At 43.9% G+C, this 15,877-nt stretch overlaps 1 protein-coding gene across 1 annotated transcript in view; it reads left to right on the forward strand.

Moving 5' to 3' along the window:
- The first annotated feature begins 4,123 nt into the window (after nucleotides 1-4,123).
- The window catches only part of spock1 (SPARC (osteonectin), cwcv and kazal like domains proteoglycan 1), a 104,077-nt gene continuing 92,323 nt past the window's right edge, over nucleotides 4,124-15,877 (forward strand). The window contains exon 1 of the mRNA XM_084550238.1: nucleotides 4,124-4,313. Coding sequence (XP_084406364.1) covers nucleotides 4,179-4,313 — 135 coding nt within the window. The 5' untranslated portion in view covers nucleotides 4,124-4,178. The remainder of the gene's footprint in view (nucleotides 4,314-15,877) is intronic.

Raw genomic sequence — 15,877 nt, forward strand, 5'->3', positions numbered from 1 at the left:
CGCTGCATTAATTGTACCCACAAATTTCCCTTGAGCACATGTTAAATTTTAAATGTGGTTCGCTGTTTTCATACAAAAGTCAATCAATCATTTTCTGATTCTAGGGCCTGCAGCACCATCTAGAAGCTCTCCTATGCCTGCAGTGGCGGATCAGACCTTACAGGCCTGACACTCAGACACATTTTGTTTATTTTAACAGAATAATTTGTGAACATTTTGGTGAAATAAACAAAAAACAAAAAACATTCTCTTTTTGACAATTTAGACAATGAACTCAGCTTAGCATAAAGACAGTAGGAGCAGCAACTACCATCGCCCCCAAAGTTCACTGATTAATTCATCATATTTGTTAGTTTTACCGAGTTATCCCACGTCTGAAGTAGGACAAATTTTGAATGTGCTTCCAGTCGGTCGGTCAGTTTCAAATTCATTGAGCGGCACTTTAATTCAGCACCGCGGACAGCTCCTCTGCCAGAAACGTTTACCTACTTCATTAAACCTCACTGTTCCGCTGCACAATCCTCTTTTGTGCATTCTGAAAGCACAATCACACACAAAATAATTGGCAATACTTCATCACATAAAAGCATGTCAGTGAATGATTACAAACCCATAACTTACGATAAGTAACGTCCTCCACAGATGCCCTGACAATACATTACATACTCAAAAAGAACATTGCCCCGTATAGTCGGGGGCTGAAAGAAGCTCAGCTATCTAGAACTGAATGTCAATGTGTCGTCTTGTAACTGCGGTTATTTTTCACATAAAATAATTTGTGCTCTTATCTATAATTGGGTGTTGTGGCTTTATGATTACCATACCCTCCAAAGATGCCTCACTGTAGAGAAAATGAGGACCTTCTGACAGACTTTAAAGTATAATGTGTCCACAGTTTAATCAGTTTATTTAAGGCTTGTGTACTTTTTTTTTTTTTTTTTTATGTGTTGCTAAGGCTAAAACTTCTGGGATCATTTAGATTTTTTTCCAAGCCAGCTTTTTACACAGATACCAAGGGAAATGACAACAAGAGCCACCCATCTCTGTGCTTTGAAAAAGATGACATATAAATGCAGCGGAGCCTGGATGACAGGGGGAAACATCAAAGCCTTTCGGGGGGTTATTTCTAAAAGAGTCAGATATCTTTGGTGATTTAATGTGTTTACATGCCGAACATTATCTCATTATTATTTGGATGCTAAATTAGTTCTGTTTTTAGACTGGGCACGTTAGCAACATGTTCTGTTTACTGCCACTAAAGTCCTTGATGAGGAATTGATTAGGATACCATATATATAAACATCTACCCGGATGCTGAGACATTTACACTCTTTATCCCATTTGCTGGCGTGTTTCATGCTGTATGAGTTTCCTCTTTTCATCCTATGTGGAACGTCAGATGCGTAATTGGATTTATGAATGCCCCCAAGATCACCAGTCAGAGATGCGAACTGATGCGCGATAGAAATGCTATATTTTGCAACACTTTGCATCTCGGGCTGCGGGACGGCCCAGGCAAATATCATCTCAGAGGCTGATACGGTTTATGACCGTGGTCCATTCTCAGGGAGACTGACAGAGCTTTTCTCCGGAGTCACTCAAGCGAAACTGAAGTTCTTGTGCACAAACCACAGACACAAAGCTCATTAAGAAGCAGTCCATCACACCCCGCTGCTCAATTTCAAACATCTTCTGCGCCCTTCCACCTTATTGCCTCCAACACACCTACGCGCGCACAACTTTAATCTTGTTTCATCATTCTTGTTTTTCTCTTCCAGTGTCCTTCTTCTTCTTCTTCTTCTTCTGCTGCTGCTTTCACCATCTGCAGTTGCAGTGTGTGGAGGATGCCTGACTGTAAAACTCACTGCTGGGACGCTCCTGGCTCCCCTTTGCTCTGTTTCTTATATTTTGATCTTTATTATTCAAAATTGGCTCCCCTGCAGCTGCCCTAAAAAATCATGTACTTCATCTCCCAGAGCCTCCCTGAGGATGGGGTTTAGAAACAAAACAAAAAAAACAAAAAAAGAGGAAATCTTGAGATTATTTGACTGAATAGTGCCTGGACTGAATCCTTTGAAGCGTTGTGAAAACGATGGACGATGGACTTTTTTTTGCCAACATTTTGAAAGCATAGGGTTGGTAAAACACTTCCCAGACTCGAATATCTTGTAGGAGCTCCTAAATGTCAAACTCAAGTGTCTCACACTCATAAGCTGCTTATTGGGCGTCTCACTGCAGCCAGTCGCACAGTACTTTGCAGTACTTACATGCAGTGAGAAAATTCCTACTGTTAGCCTATGTTATGCAGTCCTACGTCTTCATCCTTTGACTTCATAATGTTGATGTGACTGACTTCTTTCTTCAACAATAGCCACGTGGGATTTATGTCTCGGTAAGGGTTCGTGGGCTGAAATTGCTGGACTTTGTTCACCAAATAACACATTGTGACATTGACTGGGGCTGCAGCCGTAAAAGCAAAGCAAAACTCAATATAACACTTAAAGGTCAGCCCTTTTGCTTACATAAAAAAGCGCCTTTTCTTCGATTCCACTCTGCTCAATGTGAATCAAATAAATAAGGTGAGTAAAAATAGGCTGCAGTGCTCTCTGATGTCCATCTGCTTACCACGTTTGTTTTACTGAACGCAGCCCCCCGAACTGAAAACACTGGCAAACACGAAACACCGAGCAGAGTTGAAGTTTTGGAGTTCCCTCCACTTAATAAAGCTCCCTTCTTCTGTGCCAAAACTTGTCAATACAGCAGTGTTTCCACTACTTTTGCTCTTTAACGCATACATCCAAGCAGCCGCCAATAAAGCACTCGCTGCACCACACTTCCGTCCACACACAAAGTATAACGAAAAAGAAAAAGAGAAACAAGAGTGTTACCAAAGTGAACCTAAAAACCCAGAGAGAGCGAACGCATGCGAGTCGACAGATTAAATATTTAAGCACAGATATCGTTATATTCCTCAACAATGAACGCCCTAGTTATGTGGCCTATTTAGGAATTGTACTCTCATCCCAAAAAGAGCGCCTGATGTGGCCCTGCCTCTGTCCGTGGTGCTGAGACGCGCCACCGTCAGCGCATCCGCCACGGCAGCCGAGGGGACACCAGTGCGAGGCTGATTTCGCGGTTTCCGCAACTTAATTGTATTTACGGTGGCGGACACGACTCGGAATTCCACGGAAGATGAGCGTGGCTAAAATAAAATTTGTGTTTGTACGCCCGGGACGCACCGCAGCGCTTTGATATGTCTCTCCAAATCCTCCATGCATGCGCTCTGGTGTGAACATGGGAGAGAAAAAAAAAAGAATCCCCAGCTGAAAATCAATGACACGGTTAGAGGGGGAGAGGGGGAGAGAGAGAGAGAGAGAGAGAGAGAGAGAGAGAGAGAGGAGGCGGTGTCTGGTGACTGAGGAGGAGGAGAAAGCTCCCGGTCCGCTCGTCCTCGCTGCTCCTTTTTTACCGTCAATCCTGCAAGCTGTCGGGTGCTACCGGAGTGCCCGGGGCCGTGGACTTATTTTATCCCCCGGGAATCGGAACTGGATACAAGCAAACTATCCCAGGTAGGTGATGCGCCGTTACTGGCCGTCGGTGGGATTTGCAAAAAAATAATATATATAAATATATATATATAAATCAAAGTAAATTTGTCGACTTTCGTGTTGCCGTGCTGCTGCCGGGATGGAGGAGAAAGCAGAGGAAAGCCAAGACAAAGCTCCGTGGGGGCGGCAATTGTGTTGACGCCGCTAATTGCTTTTTAAATTGGCGGAGGGGAAGCTCCTGAGCTAATCGCTTCGCCGTGCCCCATCTGCCGCGGTGACAACTCTCCAATGTTTATAATCCGATTAGAAGACGGATCAGCAGTTTGATGAAATGATCACCCTGTCTGCGCCCTGCGCGGCCATACGCAGCGGTTCGCTTTATTTGCTGCCCCACGCTCCGCTGTGACATTCTGACCCGTGTGTGGCGTCACAGCCCCAGAGTTCTGTGTTCTGTAAAGTGCCGTAGCTCACTCCATCCCGCTCTTCACACACACACACTTTACAGCATCCTCCGCTCCCCTGGATCGGCTTTCTCCTCTCGGAGTGGCTCTATCCCATTCTTCCATGTAATCTCTCCCCCTTCTCTCTCTCTCTTTCTCTCTCTTTCTGCCTTTGCTTTGCTTTCAGAAGATGTTCTTCTTTCTGCTACCTGTCGTGGCTCTATTGCTGAGCGGAGAAACGGCGGTCTCCGGTAACAGTAACGAGAAATGGCTGGGCACTGTGGCTCAGTACAGCAAGGACAGAACCTGGAACAGATTCAGAGATGTGAGTTGCACTGAGAATCACTACATCTAGGCAATGTAATCAGCTTTGTGTGTGTGTGTGTGTGTCTTATATATTCTGCGTGTGAGTGTTTCTCTGTGTACAGTTACAGATGTGTTTGTGTGTGTGTGGGTGTGCTTGTGTGTGTGTGTGTGTGTGTGAAAGAGGGAGAGAGAGAGAGGGGGAGAGAGGGAGAGAGCACTACGCCCTTGATACACCCTGTGACTACTTGAGCACTCGCCAGCAGGCATCATCCACCTTGTAGGAACTCAGCAGGCTCAAACCCTGTCTCCGAAAGCCAATCAGAATCCTAAACAAACACCACCTCTGCACATGATGGGAAAAAAATATCACTCCAGTTTATAGTTTGACTCACTGAATGTTTGCTACACTTCATGGCTGTTTTTTTCCCCACTACCCTTTTAAGTGCCCATACAACTTTTATTACTAATAATCTGTTCTCGGTTTCCATTAGAATCAGAAAGTATGAGCGTGTTCTTTTATTATTTCTTCGGTTGCGATTGTGTTTACAGCGCAAGGCATTCACTGTTTGTGATTTCTGAATCTGAGCTTTTATGTCTTACGTCTAATACCAGAGGTCAGTTTTTTTAGTTCCAGACGTGCATCGCTTTAGAGCTGTTACTGTGAATCACCGAGGCGTGACTCTTCAAAGATATCAAGTGTTAGCAGGGTGATACTGTTTTGTCAGGAGCAGCCGTGTTTGCTCCACAGACCACTGTAGTCCAGCTAAATATGCTGTCAAGTCCACACACATGCAGTGATGCAAAAACATTTGTGTTTTTTGTCTAAACCAAGAGGGCTGCATGAGATCTGGGCCACGGTTTGAGAACTGGATGGCTATTTTTAAGCGCTGACTTAAAAGATAATGGGCCTTATTCTTCCTCATCTTTTTGGGTTTAAATGATCCGCTGGGACCAAACTGTTTTGAGTCAGTCCAGTATTATATGTGAACTCTATAGCAGCTCAACGGCTGCAGTGTGATCTAACGGTGCATTTAGTCTTTATTCTTTCCACTGACATGCTCAGGCTGTTGCTATAAATTACTGAAAACATCATGAGTAGGGTTCCTGAAGAGGCAGAAGCGTCTCTAACATGTAACAGGGGTCTTGCTCAAGGAGGAGTCCTGCTCTGATATCTCGTGGGAGGTGTTTTTTTTGCAGGATGAGGACGGTGTAAATGTAAATCATAGTAAAGCTCGGATTTTACTCCAGCAGCGGGTCTTACGCAGAGCTTATGCTGTGGGGGGGCCACGCCAGTGAAAGCATTCCTAGCCATTGACCAGTTTGCAACTAGCTATTTTGAGTTGGAGCTGAGGTTCATGAAAATGGATCAACTGTGACTTTCACTGAAATCACTACGGCAGAGAAAATACAGGTGGCGCCTGTATAAAAGTCTGAAATGTTGCCCTAGGCCATGGGTGTCAAACATACAGCCCGAGGGCCAATACCAGCCCTCCAGAGGGTCTAATCTGGCCCGTGGCATGAATTTGGAAAGACTTTAACTGCAATTTTTAATTAAAGTAACTGCTATTCCTAATTTGTCCATTCTTTTAGTGAGAGTAGTGGACAGAACACAACACCCAGAAGGAGGCAGTAGGCAATGTGATATGTGATAAAACTGCACTTATTTTTCTTTACAGTGTTCAATAGTTCATTAAATGTAAACATTTTCATAATGTACGTGTTTTGTTTTGCACCAAAACAAAGGGAAAGATTTGGAGTCGTCTTTATTTAAAGATTGTTGTGCTGTTATGTTACTGGTCCGACCCGCTTGAAATCTAATTAGGCTCTGTGTGGCCCCTGAACTAAAATGAGATCGACACCCCTGCTCTAGGCAAAGCTTTCACCGACTGACTTTGCAGGACAAAGAGTTTCTCTTGTCAGTACAATGAACCTGGCCAGCAATCAGGGCTTGCAGTGATTATGTTGACTGGGAGGTCTACTGGCAGTCAAATAATAGATACAGATAAAATAAAATAGAAAATGCTCTTCCAATAACCTGGCATCATTACACATGAAAGCGTCGCAGGAGAATGATATATATAAAAATAAATTGTCAGCTCTGACAGTAATTCACAAGAGTCCTTTAGTGCACATCTGAAAACCTGCCTCCACATGCTAATAGTCTAAGCACTAAAAAGAACATTACTGCAGAGACTGAAAGAAGCAGAATGGAAACAAACAGGTCCGTCTCTTTAGAGATCCTTAACGTTCTCCATGGTAAAAACAAGCACTTTCAGAGAACTGTCGCTTTTGATGGAGGCCATTTTGCGGCATCGGGTTAAACACATTCAGGTTACAAAATAACAGGATTACCCTTAAAAAAATAAGCCAATTTGTAAAAGCATGTGGTCAAAATAACATGCAGCCTTGGTTCTGAGCCACAGCTTCAGTGAATATCTGGAACCGAATGTATGTGCTGTTGCCTTGCAGTTTTATTTTAACAGCCTTAAAGTGAGTTAAGCGGAAATGAAAGCGGTTAGGAGATTCAAAATGCATCTGTCATGTAACGACTTTATCTTTATACGGCTATGTTTGTACTCTTTTGGGATGCATCTTTATCTCTTATCAGCTTGGCATACAGGATTCCGAAAACACGTTTTTACTGGGAAGTGCGTGACCTCCACAAACACAAACATCTGCTTGGGGATTCCTAAATGAGCTGGGATACCTCTTAAGCTTTCTTAAATAATTTACAAACCGAGACCAAATCCGAACACCCAGAGACGTTTATGCATGCCGTGTGTTTTTCGGAGAATTAGGACAAGGCTGTGTTCTTTATTTCGAGCAACAACATTTCCCTCTAAGCCCTCGGTCTGGCCTCAGTCGGAGAGCAATGCTGATCGAGCGCACTCTCCAGTCATCGGGCTGATAGAGACGGTGCTATACCTCTGGTCCCCCGTTTGATCCCATACTCTTAACATTATGATGCCCTGTGCCGCCCGCTAACATGATCTCTAGAGATTTCAGCAGACAGATGAGTAACTTCGGCCTTATTAGAGCCAGCCTTCCTCGTACCACGCAGGAGCTGCAGCATGAGAGGCAGTCATGGCAGCACATGCTCAGCTAGAGCTCTGCTACCTGCGCTGTATACGTGTGTGTGTGCTGCCCACTCTTTATTCCCCTCTGTGGTGTCCAGTGCAAATGAAACTCATTAACAGGAAACTGTCAGTTGGCGGGCAGAGGAGAGAGGAGAGGAGGGGAGAGGAGAAGAGAGAGGCGACGGAAAGGAGAGGAGGGGCAATAGTGAGGGGGAAAGGCTGTGACATTTACAGTATGTATAGTATTTCAAGCAACGCTACCAACTAAATGCAGGAGCCGCTGTAGTGTTGGTGTGTGTGTATTCTCTGACCTATCACATAGGGGAGGAAAAAAAATGTTTGTAATTTGTCTCCTGCAACACCAGCTGTCATTTGTCCCGCTGTGTCTTCTTACCTCCTCGTTCCAGGCCTGGTTCTATAGGAATACATTTCAGACTACAAAATAATTGTTTCTAAGTTTACTAGTTGCAGGAAGCCTGTTTTTTGAGGGACAGTAGTTGAATTCACAACACGCTCCAAGACTCCTTGACATTCTGGGCTGTCCCTGATGAAATTGATTATGAAATTAAATAAGTAAGTGTGAGAAATTTGTTGTAAAATCACTGGACATCAGTCATAAATGGGGATTTTTAAGAAATCCCTCTATATGATGGCTCCCTGACGATTGATTTTGCAACCTTGCAGTGTCTGTTTATGACCCTCGCTTACTAGCCAGCTAATCAGTATACAACTCGAAATGATGCGGAACACGCTAAAGTGCACTTTGCATCATTGCAAACATGACTGCCTTTCCAATCAACTCTTCCCAATTTTACATTGGTGCGTTATCTACGTTTTCAAACCTTGAGAGCGCTGCTGGCCGGGGGTTCCATCTAATGGTGACGTGACGTTCCTCGAAACTGATACTGTGCAATAATTGGGAATCTCACAGAAAAATACTGTACTTAAAAAACACAGGGAATCGCAAGCGGCGTCATCATTACTCCAGTGGCCAAGTGGATGATTATGCTCCACAGGATGGGAGTTGGAAGACGAGCGTGTAACAGTGGAGCAGATGGCGGTGGAAGTCTGGTCTATTACTTCATCGTCGTAACGTACAATGTGCCTAACCTGTTTAATTGCCAGACTTATTGGAGCCTACTGGAGCTCCATTACACGGAAATGCTTTATTATCCTTCACATCGTGAACATGTGAGGCGCAGCACCTGTTTGTAACAGCACTTCACGTCAACTCGCCGCCCTTTCTTCGGTTCTCATTGAGTCATGAACTCCACCGTTTCCTTCCACACTTCTCGCTGTCTCTCATTTCGGTTCTCTGTCTGCAGAGCGCTGAATGACCCTGTGCTTCCTCAACCATAGCCCCTCTCTATCCCCCCCCCCTCTCCGCCTGCCCTCACCGCTGACTCCTCCTCTCTGCTGTTCTCCTCTGCCTGCCATGTTTCACTCTGCATCCCTGTTGATGAGCCTCTATCCCCCCCAGCTGCATAATGCATGAGTGTCCATTTCTAGGCAGAGGAGCTGGTGCAATAGTTGAATAGCCAAAGTTCAGGTGCCGGCTTATCTTGAAAAACATGAGGAAGATGGGATTTGATTTATTCTCATGCCTCATCGCATTACTCAGGTGCGGCAAACAAGACTGTCTTTATTTAGTCCACTTCTTTTAAGGGAGGACATGCAGAGCAGTTTAAACAAATAAATTAATGTTTTGTTAAAGATTTGTTTTTCTCCAATCAAAGCAGTGTCAGTGTATTCGTCACTTGCGTGTATGCAAAAATGGATGTATGCATGCTTTGGAGACATGCTTCATCCTTAAAGAGAATAAGTAAATGTTCTTGACCAAGTAAATTGTTTCTTAATCTATAAATTTGCCTAACCGTCTTTGTTGCTCTTTTACCCAATCACTTGTTCTTCTTCTTGTTTATATCAAAATAATTCCAGTTTTCCTGAGGTCACAATCAAAATTTTAATTCTCCTAAAGTTTTATGCAAATAAAGCATAGCTTCGGAGAACGTGCGCCCATTTGTATGCAGCACCGAGTTCCGCTGTGTTTCTGTTACAGGCGGGCTCATCTTTTGTTGTAAGCCTCCAGCTGCCTCATATTGTTGGCCATGTCCAAGTATTCTGCTCAGGATAAAAGTGACTATGAGAGGCTCAGCCGGAGCAGCGGCAGACCGAGCAGCGGCAACAACGGAATATCTTACTACCTAATCAAGCTCCACAGTTTGAGCCGTGGAGCATCAAAACATATTTAGACGGATTTTGCACTGAAGGGAATGGCGCCGGTGCCCACGCTGTCAGCACGTTGGTGGAAGACACTGACACGCTTCAGCTCTTCCTCAGACAGAAATTCAGTCCCTATGTTGGGAAGATTAGAGAATCTGAGGACGCTTTCCTCAAGTCTTCTAAGCAGACCCCATTTCAAAAGGCAAATGTGGTATTTCAGTGTTTCTGAATTACTTCACCTTGTCCACCTTACATTTCAAAACTGCTTACCACAAATGTATATGTCCTCTGCAGTGAAATATTTGGCACAATATTTATAAGTCATAAAGTTGGAGACATTCATTCATTCATTCATTCATCTTCTGTAACCGCTCGTCCTGTGAAGGGTTGAGGGGGGTGGGGGGCTGGAGCCTATCCCGGCTGTCATCAGGCGAGAGGCAGGGAGACATGTAACTATTTAATAGCTATATTACAGTTTGGATGGATACAGTTTGAAAATGTCTTTGCATATTGATTTTTTTTCTTCTTCTGTGCATTTCGTGTTCTAGTGTATACATATTATGGACTGTAGCTCGCTGAGCTGGCCAGTTTAGGCCACCTCTGCTATTCTTACTGAGGCCTTGGCTAGTTTATTGTAGATTAGTTTGTGTTGTGCAAGAAAATAACAGTGTAGTCTATACCGAGGTCACCTTTACAGTTAGTTTTGGGGTAAATGTGTATTCAGTACTGATCAATATTTCCACTCTGGTAGCCCAACTATTATAAGAAAGTGAAAAGTTTTCACTCTACTGAACATATCGTTTGTCCCAAATGCAGATTTTGTTGCCTGTCCATTCTACTACCTTCCCTCCTTTCCTTGTTAAAAGTGTCTCCCGCCATGCGTGCCGTCATGTATACAAAAATGCTCTTAATCATATCACTGGGATGCACTGGATGCTTGCTTTTTATTTACCGTACGGTGTGTTCATTAGTTGAATCGTGAATCTGACGGCCTGTTAAAAACAAACTGCCGCGTACGTGCTTGTGCGGTTGCACTGTAACTATCCACGCCGAGCGCCGAGCATCAGAGCGGCTCGTCTCAGCTCATTCTGCCGGTGGGATTTAAATGTTGTCGTCCTTTATTAGCCGGATTCGCTATTCTGAGACGCTGGTCTCTCCGTGGCTGCCAGTCAAACCCCACGGCTGTGTGTCTGTATCAAAATAAAGGGCTGCTTGTGCGTGTGGAAGAAACGCTCAGTTCTGCAGTGGAACCGTCTGTTGTGGCACCATTGCATTCAAGTGAAAGCTGGTTGGTGTGGGAGCTTGTTTAACGTGTCTCCTCCTCCCCTTTTTTGCATTTTATGGAGGAAAGGGCATTGCTGAGAGTGCATTTTCGCTTCTCTCGGTGAACATATTCACACCTGGGAGCACCTCTTTGCATCCTTATTAAATGTTCGTCTTCTGTGTATCTGTGTTTGCGCCCTGGTGCATATGTATGCGTTCTGATTGGCCGGTTGCACAGCTGAGGGGGAGGGGCGGGGTGCAGTTTAGAGAGGCAGTTTCTCTTGCTTGCAAGTCATAAGTGTGTAACTGTATATACTACTGTGATTAGCTGTACTGTGGAGCATGACCATCATGTGTTATTTATTTCTCCTGTGCTGTGTGTACGCATGCTTTGGAGACATGCTTCATCTTTTAAGAGGATGAGTAAATGTTGTCGACGGTTTAGAGAGCCAGCTTAGAAAAGATGAACCCTGCAGTCACCTTCACCTTCCCTCACATAAACATAACTTACTTACACATAAACCCTCAGAGGGAATACGCCCCAGCAGAAATACAGTGTTTCCATCAACTAAACAAAGACTTGGCTGAACACCTGTCACTCTCTTACCTCTGTTTCTCTTTCTCCTCATCAGCCACCTCTGTACCTTCTCATACATTTTATCATCTCCTCTCTTTCTTTGCTTTTCCCGTTCCCGTTTTGCATTCCGCTAATTCCTGACGAAACAGTGCCCCTTCAAAATAAACCTCGTCTCTCTCTACTTTCTGCTCCTTTCATTCATGTCCTTTTCCATGCTCTTCTTCTGTGTCCTTATTTCTCACCAAACTATTGATTTCAAATGAGGAAATTCTGATTCTCATCTGCATTCAGAAGCCCTGCCCACGTGTTCGTATATGTAATGCATACTTTCCGGCTGCAAGTGCATCGTTCTGTCATGAGTCCCTCTTTGAACTGAGCTGCTTTGTTGTCCGTGTCTGCTGTCTTCCTAACGTCTCTGCGTATGTGAACCGACACACGCTCAAAAGTTCCCATGCACCCTGAAGCTCCTGGTGGATCGATCGTTAAATTTACAGCGCAGGGTAGCCCTGATTGGAGCCTCGGTGTGATCAATAAGTGCGTACGGGTGGAAAGACACACAGGCACAGAATAACACAAAGCCAATAGAGGACAATTCAGTCACAGGCAAGACAAAGGTCACTGTCCCCTGTGACCGGCATAATGGCTAATAAGGTGTGTGTGTGTGTGTGTGTGTGTGGAGGGTATAACAGGGATGAACAAAGCAGGGGGAGCCAAGGGATTGGCAGTAATTTTGGCCAGCAATAAGGAAGAGGAAATGAAAGAAAGAGATGGTTGGAGAGGAGAGGAAGAGGAGGAGCTTTAATGTGAAGCCTATCAACAGTGTGGGCAAACAGATGGGTGGACACAGGATGGGAGGATGGGAGAAATGTGGAATCTGTCGTCAACACATGCGTGCGCTTTTCAGTCAGCTTTGTCGTGGAATCCCGTCCAAACTCCATTCTTTGGGGATTGTCTTCCCGTCGGCTTATTTGGCACCGAGATGAAGCTCTCCTGCTAAGCCGTTGATTCTTTAGAATACATGCCTGATTCGCCGGTTTTGTATAAAGATTTACCAAGAAAGAAAAACCACGAGAAAATACCTGAAATTCCACTAGTTCTGTGTTTGGATCTGTTGCTATGAGCTCAGAAAGCGTTTTCTTTTTCTTTTTTTAAAAACAACAACATGTTGTTATCACTGCAATACATGATAAAATCCTGTGTGCAGGTTGTGTTGCAAAGTAGGATCAGTATCCAGTAATATGAACTTTTTATCTGTGCTGGAGCCGTCGATAAAAGCAAGGTGATGCTGATCTGCGTCCGTTTTAGTTGGAGTAGTTCATGGTCCACAATGGGGGGACTTCCAATGAATTTGGACTTCAGTGACCTTGAGACAATTTTCTGACATTTTCTCTTGCACTTCCGCTCTAAATGGTGTAAATCTTTATTTTAGCAAAACGTCTCCAGAACTACTTGACAACTGCCGTGGAATTCGATCCCGATATCTACGTGGCACTCAAGGAGTGCACTCCTCCTAAAGTGTCTTCAGCAGCTTCGAAGTTTTTAGACATTCATGCGAGCATGTCAGAGGATATTGTTTTGTCTAAACAATCCCATTCCTCCTTGCTCCTAAAAACCAGCTGATTCCCTGAACTTTCCAATGGAAGAGATCGATGTGGTTTCCCACTATTTCTCAGTACTATTGGTGTTAAACGACATCAATATTCATGTAGTTTCCTGAAATTATATTCATATTTGAGGCTATTTCAGCAACACCAGCATCAACTGCAGTTTAATTAGCCTTCAAATTAGCTTCTCTCTGCATTCCTGTTCCTTGCATCTCTCGCACGACTCTGATTTAATGTGTAACCATTCCAATAACGGCGTGCCTTGAGCAGGACCAGAGTTACCAGAGTGACTACAGATAATGCGAATCAGTTGACCCCTAAAGTAAACTGTGAATAGCTGCCAGTTCATATCAGTAGAGAGGGAATTCTTGTGGACTGATTTTCTGTCAGTCATCCAATTTATTATTCATATAATCATTTCATCATCTAAAACAGATTCGGTCTAAATCCTACACTGGTGTGTTATAATGCCATTACTCTGCATGCAGTAGTTATCCCCATGCCTTCAAGCTATCCTTCCTACATTTCTACCATATTTCATTTTTATGGATGTCTGCCAACAATCTCACAAATGTATGTTACGCTAATGACAGGCGGCCATCTTTCTGTCAAATTATGCCAATACTATTGGGGGATTTTCACTCACTCTTTAGCAGCTGCTTTTGACGGGGGAGGATACCAGTCTGCATGTGTGTGTGTGTGTGTTTGTATGTGAACTTAAAACTCAAAATGATGCATTAGCTCAGTTTTCTCATCATGTCTGCAGAGTAAACATATAGGCACGTATATAGTAGTTCAGCGTCTCTCTTTCCACTGCCATCAACAAAGCTGTCTCCCCCGCTGTGCAGCGGTTCTAGTGCGCGATCAGAAGGCTTTTCCTCAGGGTTTGGCTTCTTCTACATCTCCCCATATGTCAGTGTTTGATTTGTGTCCTCGTAATAAGTTGAGTCTATGAATGGAGATTAGCCGTAGCAGCCTTATTTGCCTGCTTGTGGCTCTGCCAGCGAGGAAGTCACTGTTGGCGCAGTGATTGCATTGTTGTGTTGAGAATGTGAGGGCTTGGGTTGTTTTTTTTTTTTGCCTGCTCTCTGCTCTTTGATTTATTGCTTTTCTCCCTTTCAACATTTTCTTTTGGATTATGACTCTGAACCTAACAGACATCTGAAATTAAATGCATGATTTTTTTTTTATACGCCAATAAAGATTACGTTTATAATAAAGACAACCTTTTTAAGGGAGAGATCTCGGCTGAGAGAGGGCAAGCGTTCTTTTGTTTCCTGAGACTTGGATTTTTCGATGTAGATAATTCAACATGATTTCTGACTGCAAAATGGACTGGGTTGCCATGAGTTAGTTGGACTTAAAAGCACATTGAAACAGGGTGAACAAGCATGTGAACACCTTTTCTTTCTTTAGCTTTGTGTCTCCGTCCTTGTCCTCCGTCTCTAATAAAATACTTTTATCATTCCAACAGTCGACAGCTTCGCAGGCAGCTCTGTGCTTCTGTACAGAGGCTTTGTGGTGCTTTGAATTGAACGCTAATATTAGCATCCTTACAGCGACGCTGCTAACATGCATGTATAATATATGCTATGTTAGCTGCATTAACATTTTGTTACCTACTTATGGGCTTACGGTGGTGTTGGATGTCAGGTGAAATGTCAGGTGATCAAACTATAATTCATCTTGAGGCAAAACCTAAATATCTGTATCATATTTAATGCCACTCAAACTATTCTGTAGCTGTGGAGCTGTTTTGCTCTCAACCAAAGATGTCATCGAGCTGGGACATTAAATAAAGATCAATAATCACATTAAAATTAGCTTGATTCAGCCTCTGGTGACCAGGATCATTTCACGGAAGTGCAGCTTTGTGACATTTGTCCAAAGGGGTGACCATGTATGGCTCGGGAGGGGATTCCAATGAAGCTATAATCGGTTACTGATTGTGCAATATGGAAGTGCTATATACTGGTAAGAGGCAAAGGCTGATCAGCTGGAATATGAGCACAAGACAGAGGAAAATATTGTGTTTTTGTGCTGTGTCTGAGGCTTTAATTACATTTCTAATTCATAATAATCACTTTTTGTGTCTTGCAATATGTTTCCGCCACACTCTGCACCAACATTTTCCTCTTTCCACCATCGTGTAATGAGGTTTTATCTCGTGATTTATAAACCAGCTGATTGGTCGCATGCGCGTGCCTCGGCTTGTTCCGTGTAATCACAGTGGTTGTTATTGAGATGATGAACGCAGTCATCGCTTCGCCCGTCGTGATAGCTCATGCAGATAATCACAGGAACACCGTTCAAATTACACATCAGTCTTTTGGAATAAATAGTTTATTGTGTTTTGGGGGCTGTCCAATCACTTATGTAACACAGTGGATTTTTATTTTGGAAGTGGGCCAACTTGCTCAGATCACATTTGAAAGTAGTCCCCTCAACCCTGACCGCTACCATGTGAAATAAATCGTGGGCAGTCTGTTTCCCCCTTCTCACACCTCCCCGGTCCTCTTTCCGATCAGCGTCAGCAGCTCTCCTCTACCCCTCTCCCCCCTGTTTCTCACCTTCTCACACTGGGATGTTTATGGTATCTAAAACCATGTCAGATTGAATTGGTCATTATCTCATTTTTCCCCAGAGGGCATGGACACCGTTACTGTTTATGTGTGTGTGTGAGTATGTGTGGGTTTGAGATATGCCTTGTCTGCCTCAATAATTCAGGAGGTTTCTGCTACGGCAGGTCATGTGATGCTCTAGGGTGGGAGAGAGGGAGGAGAGAGGAGAGGAGAGCAGAGAGGGAAGGCACTGACACCGAGATGTGGGAGATTTGTTC

Source organism: Chelon labrosus, assembly GCF_963514085.1.
Source record: "Chelon labrosus genome assembly, chromosome: 8".
NCBI classification, from domain to species: Eukaryota; Metazoa; Chordata; class Actinopteri; order Mugiliformes; family Mugilidae; genus Chelon; species Chelon labrosus.